Source organism: Leopardus geoffroyi, chromosome B3, assembly GCF_018350155.1.
Source record: "Leopardus geoffroyi isolate Oge1 chromosome B3, O.geoffroyi_Oge1_pat1.0, whole genome shotgun sequence".
NCBI lineage: Eukaryota > Metazoa > Chordata > Mammalia > Carnivora > Felidae > Leopardus > Leopardus geoffroyi.
Window position 1 is genome coordinate 31,178,912 of NC_059337.1, and position 7,289 is coordinate 31,186,200.

General features: G+C 54.8%; 1 protein-coding gene across 1 annotated transcript; it reads right to left on the reverse strand.

Annotated features, from left to right (window-relative positions):
- Positions 1 to 745: 745 nt before the first annotated feature.
- Positions 746 to 6,933, reverse strand: COMMD4 (COMM domain containing 4). The gene is made up of 8 exons (XM_045449038.1): positions 6,815 to 6,933; positions 2,788 to 2,859; positions 2,489 to 2,554; positions 2,287 to 2,326; positions 1,864 to 1,983; positions 1,640 to 1,720; positions 1,133 to 1,309; positions 746 to 1,038 (listed from the first exon to the last, which is right to left on the reverse strand). Exons 1-8 carry the CDS (start codon positions 6,815 to 6,817, stop codon positions 998 to 1,000), a joined length of 600 nt encoding a protein of 199 aa, XP_045304994.1. The 5' UTR covers positions 6,818 to 6,933; the 3' UTR covers positions 746 to 997.
- Positions 6,934 to 7,289: the final 356 nt, after the last annotated feature.

Consider the following 7,289-nt stretch of genomic DNA (forward strand, 5'->3'; position numbering starts at 1 on the left):
GATCCTTTTGACAGGACTATTCTTTGATGGCTTTCCTGCACCCTAAGATGTTTTAGGCTTAAGGTGCTGTAATAAAATACAAACTGGGTGGCTCAAACCACATTTATTTCTCACGTTCCAGAGGCTGGGAAGTCTGAGATCAAGGAGCCAGAAGATTTGGTTCTTGGTGAGGGCCTTCTCCTGCTTTGCTGTTCTCATGTGGCCTTTTCTCAGTACATGTTTGTGGAGAGAGTCCCTCTCTTTCCTAATCCCATCATGAAGGTCCCACTCTCATGACCTCATCTAAACCCTAATCACTCTACAAAGGCCCCATCTCCTAAAACCATCTAATTGGGCAGTTAAGGCTTCATCTGGGGAGGGGGGGGGGACACACACATTCAGTCCCTACCCCACTCCTCTTGACAATGAGTGGTTTGAGGGGGTACAGGCTTCCTCTCTTCCAAATGGACACAGCAGGAAGAGCAGGGCTCTCTCCTTTCTCTCTTTGGGGCATCTGGCACTATGGCCACGTGCTTGCTGCCAGCCTGAGAGGGCAGTGCCACGAGTGTCACGGGACTAGGAACCAGAACCCTGATTTTCTGGTCTACCGACAAGCTGTTTCATTTTGGTCCTTGTTCTGCCTCGCCCCTGACCTGCCTCAACCAGCAGATAGAAAAAGAGTGGTGGGCCGGGGACATCTGTATGTTGCTTGGCTTCTCTCACAAAAACCCTTCATTTGAACCCAAAAAGAAACCTGTGCACACACTCCTTTACACTTCTGTTTATTCTTCCTGCTTGTGAAAACTGCTGACAAGTGCCTCTCGTGGGGGAGGGAGGGCAATGCTGGAAAAATCCTCAGAATCCTTATGCTGAATTCTCAAGTGGTAACCTGGCAAGCCAGAGATCTGGGAGGCCAGGCCTCCAGGGTCCTGGAGCTGGAGCCACCCCTCAAGAGTTTGGGGGGCAGCAACTCGACATGGGCAAGGCGGCTCCACAGGGGCCCCAAACACCATTCTCCTCAGCCTAGGGAGCTCATCAGGGTCTGAGCCTGCTTCAGTTCTGTGGGAAGAAGGGGCGGGGGGGGGGTAGGTGGGCAGCACTGGGGTGGGATCTGGGAGGGGCCCTTCCCCCTCCGGGTACAGCTGAGTCTCACCTGCCAGGAGGACCTGGAACTTGTCTGCTGAGAGGGACATGGCCACAGGCTGGGCCGGGGCACCCGAGGCAGCTGCCACCTCCAGCCTCAGATGCACCATGGGCTCTTCCACGGACCGAAGCAGGCTGGAGCTCAGGGTGTAGTCCACGCGCCAGCCCACGCCTGCCAGCCTATTCACTGCGGGGTGGGGTGGGGCTCTCAGGATCACAGGCTGGTGAGCCACACAGCCCTTAGCCCGCACCTGGGTCAGCTCTCAACCCTTCAAAGCTGCGCGATCTCTGAGAAGCTCTCATCCCTCTGACCCAGGGCAGACACGCCACAATCAGAAGCTAGATAGATTATCCACAGCAGATCTCAGAGGAAAGAAATCTGGGCTGGAGTCAGGAGTCCTGGGCTCTGTAACTCCTCCACATGTGACCAGGGTCAAGTCTCCTTCCTGAGGTCAAGCACCTCTCGGGCAGCATGCACCTTCTAGAATGGAAGCCAGACCCCACCCCCCACACTCACCACGCAGGCTGCAGGCCCGCAGGTGCTCTTGTAGGGGACTCTGCTTCTCCTCATAACAGCGACAGAGGCTGGCTGCGTGCTCTGGGGGCAGAATAGAGGTCCCCTGAAGTAGCAGGTAGGGGCTCAGACTGCTCACAGGGCACCTCTCAGGGCCACCCGGCCCTGCCTGCTGCCCAGCAGCCCCTGGCACACAGGTTACCTGCCTGCCACCTGCACACCCATACCTTTGGGCAGCCCCAGCTGCTGCAGTTCGCTGGACAAGGACTCGCCATCCACGCTGTGCTTGGCTGCACTGGAGAGGATGAAACTCAGCACTGCCACCGTGGCCTTGACATCGCCCGACTCTGGGAGGACCCATGGGTGGGGTAGGGGGTGTCACTGTGGCCTCGGCCAGCTCCTTGTTGCCCTACTATCTTCAGCTCAGAGCCCCTGGGCCTGCTTGAGCCCATAAGCACTGTTACTGCTTCACCAGAAGTGGAAGAGGACACTGGCGAGCGGGGGGGATGTCAACACCTTTCTTCCCCTCATGCGCCTCTCCTGAGGCAAGTGCATCAGGGCAGACTGCTGGGAGGAGGGGCCTCTGTGCTAACCCCCAGGCCGAGTACCTAGAGTGGCCCAAACATCTGTGGACTCAGTGGGGTACTCACCAAACCTGGCATCGGCGGTGAGCTTCAGGATCTTCTCGTACTATGGGGAAAGGAGGCCCTCAGGGGGTGCCAGACCCCTGCTCACCAGCCTCTTGTACCCCAGCCAGGGTCCTGATCACCCGCCTCCCTGGGTCTGGTGCACTTTCAGGGCAGTAGAGGTCACAGGCTCATGGGACAGTGGGGTGCTGGGCCCGGCACTCACGTCAATCCCCTGTCCCAGGAGTTCCTTCAGCACCTGGCTACACAGCAGCCTCAGCTTCACGGAGGACTGGAGGGGAAGGCCTTGCATTAGTCAAAGTGTCCCACCTCACCCCTCCATGCTGGGGGGGGGGGGGCGGGCTCAGAGAGGGCTGGCCACATGATCAGAGTCATACAGCAGGCTAGGACGAGCTGAGGGCACTGAGGCCCCAACCTCTGAGTGACCTCACCACCCTTCATCCCCAAAGCCCCCATCCCCCATCCCTGCTCCTCCCACCCTCGAAAAGATCCCATGCACTCAACAATCTTGGCCAGCGTGCTGATCTCCGCCAGGACCCAGTCAGGACAGTCCAGATCACCGCAGAACCGGAACCTCTGCACAAGAGTGAGGCAGGTGGTCAGGCTGGGGCAGGGGGTGGGGGGGGGGGGTGCCGAGGTGTGGCCAGGTGTCTCCCACATTCTGTTCTTTAGGGACCCCTGCTCCCTGTCCAAGATGGATGCCGTCTAGCCACTTGTTCTCTCCGATTTCCAGGCCATTTAGAGAACCCTCTCACTGACCCCACCCGCCACCAAGCCTAGTTCTGATGCCTGTCCTGGGTGTTCGTGTGCTCAGCAGTGACTGTGGCAAACTTCTCTGTGGCAGATCCTGCTCTAAGTGCTGGGGGTACAGCATAGAACAAAGTCCAGGGCGTCATGACCTCTCACTTCCTCCTCCTTCCCTTCTCCAGCTCCAGCCACGCTGGCCTCCCTGCTACTCCTGTTACAACGGGCACTCTCCCGTGTCCTTGCCACCCCCTCTGCGCACCCTGCTCTCTCATCTTTCATTCAGGTCTCTGCTCAAATGGGCATTCTCTGACCATACTTTCTAAAACAGCCCCTTACACAAGGAAATTCTGGGGGCCACTGCCCCAGTGATCTTGATTGTGGTAAAGTTTTCAGGAACATATACGTGTTGAAACTTACTGAACTGTACATTTACAGATGTATATTATTGACTTTACTTCAGTTAAGCTGTTAATAAAATAGTTGGGGCTCCCAGGTAGCTCAGTCAGTTAAGCGTCTGACTCTTGATTTCGGCTCAGGTCATGATCTCATGGTTTCTGAGTTTGAGCCCCCCTTCAGGCTCTATGGCATTGTGGAGCCTGCTTGGAATTGTCTCCCTCTCTCTCTCTGCCCCTTCCTGCTCGTGCTCTCTCTCTCAAAATAAACTTAAAACAAACAAATAAATAAATAAAATACCTCTTCTCCATCATACTCTAGCCCCTATCCTTTTTATTATTTTGTTTTAATATTTATTTATTTTTGTGAAGGGGGGGCATGAGCGGGGAGGGGCAGACAGGGAGACAGAGAATCCCAAGCAGGCTTTGCGCTCTCAGCATGGAGCCCGACGTGGGGCTCAAACTCAGGAACTGTGAGATCATGACCTGAGCCAAAATCAAGTCAGGCGCTTAACCAACTGAGCCACCCAAGGCATTGCTCTATCCTTCTTTCTTGATCTCCACAGCATTTATCACAGCAGACAGGTTTTATTATCTATTTGAGGTCTGTCTCCTGCTAGAATGCAAACCCACCCTGTCAACCACATCTTGCCCATACCCTCCATTCCCCAGATCAGCTCCTGTCCGCCTGGCAGGACTCTAGTGCACAGCAACATCCACGTCCATCCTTCCATGCCTCTTACCTGTGGGCAGCCTCCTGCTGCTGGGAACAAAACCGCATAAACTGAGGACACCGCAAACCCATGTTCTCCTGATCCCACTGGACCCTCAGGCAGCCTGGAAACACCATGTCCTCTGCTTGGCCCCCCCAGTCACCTTCTCAGACACTTCAAACCTGCTCCACGACCCTTCAACCTCCAACCCTCTTGCTCCTCTTCACCTCACCCTACTGCACTGGTGCTTCTATATGGGCCTCCAGTGAAGTCCCATAGCCATGGTCACAAATGACTGTCACTAAATCTGGCCTTCCTCTTCCTCAACTCCTCAGTGACATCTGACACAAACCTGTCCTTCCTGGTGAAACAGCATACTCTTCTGGACTTCTCCCGGTCCTGGCCTTGGTCTCATTCGCTGGCTCACCCTCCTCCCCCGGCCCCCAAATAGTGATCTCTGCACATCACCTGCTGTCATTACTCTGGGGCAGGAGCCTGGACCAGTTGGTGAGGTGATGGGGTGTTAAGGACAGTGACAGGCTTGCACTAGTCTCTATTTCAGGGGTTTTTAACATTTTGGTGCCATAGACTCATTTGGCATCTGGCAAAACCTACAGGCCTTTCTCAAAACAATGTTTTTATTTTTATTTTAATTTTTAAAATGTTTATTAATTTTTGAGAGAGAGAGATAGAGCATGAGCAGGGAGGGGCGAGAGAGAGGGAGACACTGAATCCAAAGCAGGCTCCAGGCTCTGAGCTGTCAGCACAGAGCCTGACATGGGGCTTGGACCCATGAACCCATGAACCGTGAGATCATGACCTGAGCTGAAGTTGGAGGCTTAACCGACTGAGCCACCCAGGTGCCCCTCAAAACAATGTTTTTAAATGCATAAAATACATAGGATTGCAAAGGAAACTAAGTTTATCAAAATCTTCAAATAAATTGGTGATGTGGTGTATGTTTCAAGTCTGATATCCACTGTAATTTACAAATGAACATAAATACATACATGAACAATGTCAACAACTGTAATGTGATAGGCAGATATCTCTCATTTCTCTTGGTGACAAAGTCAGAGGTGCTAATATTGGGGCTTATTGCCAACATTCATGATTGAAGGCAATGCTGAATTTCAGTTTGAAGTTGGTGAAAATTAAGATGTGAGATTTCTCCTAAGTTCATGGGCCCCTGACTTCTACCCACAGAAGTCTTCCACCATCTCTGTTATTATTTACATTTTTTTACTACAAGAACGTGTTTCTTGCATTCGTTTCTTAAAATGCTGGCATTTCTCAAGGTTCTGCTCTAGGTCCTCTCTTCCCAACTCACATCACTCAGGTTACTTGTTTTCAGGGTTACCGTGATCATCTTGGTGCTGATGACTCCTAAATTTATAACTGCACTGTAGATTCTCTTCTGAGCTTTAGCCCCTGAAATCTAGACGGTCTTCTCCCAGCTGCACCTGGTGGCCCACAGACACCTCCCACAGCGCCTGGCAAAATAACTTGTGCTCTTCCCGCTGAAGCCTGCTCCCCTTCCTGGGTTTCCCATCCCACTGAACACGGCCACCTGGGAACCAAGCCCAGACACCTGCCTCTCCCTTTTCCCTCAAGCCTCTGGTCCTTAGGCCCTGATGATTTCTCCACTCTCTCCGCCCTAACTCAGGTTACCACCATTTCCTGGGGGGTCTGCTGCCCTAACTGGGGCCCTCTGCTCCCCTCCTACTCCCACCACAAGTCAGCCGAAAATAGGAAAATATCTCTAATTTCTGCTGGAAAGGATCTTCCTAGCTTCTCAGTGCTCTCTTCTTAAAGTAAACTCCTTTCCCAGCTCTCAAGACCCAGCAAGATATGGTCTTTGCTTACCTGTTGAGCCTCATGTTTCACTAACCTCCAGTTGGTCCCCTTCCAGATAGGTGAAGTGCGTCTACCTAGACAGCCCTGCTCTCTCTCCCCTGAAGTCTTTAAACATGCTGTTCTCTGTCTGAAGATACAGCCCCCACCCGCAAAGCTTCCTAACCTCTGGTACACAAACTGCACTGCAGCCAGCCAGCTTTCTTCCCTGCCCCCGCCTCCTCAGGTTGCTGTCAGGCTCAGGAAGCCTTCCTAACACTACACACGTTAGGTCCCGTCCCCTCAAGTCCTAACTATGACCGCCAATTCAGGCCCCCTGCAGCTGAAGTCCCAGCGCCTGGCACCCTGCCTGGTACAGAGTAGGCACTCGAAGTCTGTCGAAGGAATGAATGGATGGAGGAGTGGAGAAGCCTCAATCCCACGTCTAGTCCTGTCTGGTTCTGGGAAGGGCGAAGGGGCTTCCTAACAGTGCGGAAGACTCAGCCTAATTCCAAGCAAATTATTCTCCAGGTCTCACAGGAGGGCCGGGAAGCGGGCACCTCCCGCCGCAGGCAAGCCCAGTTCCTGTCCGGGGGGTGCGGGCCCTTCCTTTCCGCCGAGGAAGCACCCGGGACACCAAGCCCGCAGGGCGCCCGCCCACCCAGCCAGCCCGCCCTGCCAGCCGGACGCTCGGCCCTCACGACCGCACCCAGGTGTCTGCCGAGGGGCCGGGGCCGTCTCCACCTGCCAGTCCCGACGTCCACCCGCGGCCGCAGCCACGAGACTCGGGGGCCCGCCTGCCCGCCCGCCCCGGGGCCCCACCTCCCGACACCCCGCGGCCCTCACCATCGCGCCAGAAAGCCGCCCGGCCTTTCTCCTCCCTGCGCGCCTGGTCAGCTGACGCGGCGCTCACGTGACGCGGGGCGGGGCCTCTGCGGGCGGGGGCGGGGACCGGCGCGCGTCTGCGCGTCCGGAGCTGCAGGGGGCTCGCGACGAGTTCCGTGTCTCCCCGGAACCTCTTCCCGGAACTGCCCGGCGCCGGCCCCCAGTTTAGCTAGAAGAGAGGGACAGGGAGCCATTGAATGTGTTCAACTTAAGAGAGCAGGAGTCCGGGAGCCCTTTTTGGCACTTGCGATGATACTCTTGAGAAGGGGGGGGGGGGGGGTTCAGGTCGTTCCGTGTATGCCGCCAGTAAGCCGTGCCGTTATAGGTAGCTGTGGGCTGCTGCAAAAGACAGTTTAAAAACTTTACTGAAATAAGATACACATAAAGAAAATTGTACACTCTGTAAGTATAAAGCTTAATGAATTTTCATAAACTG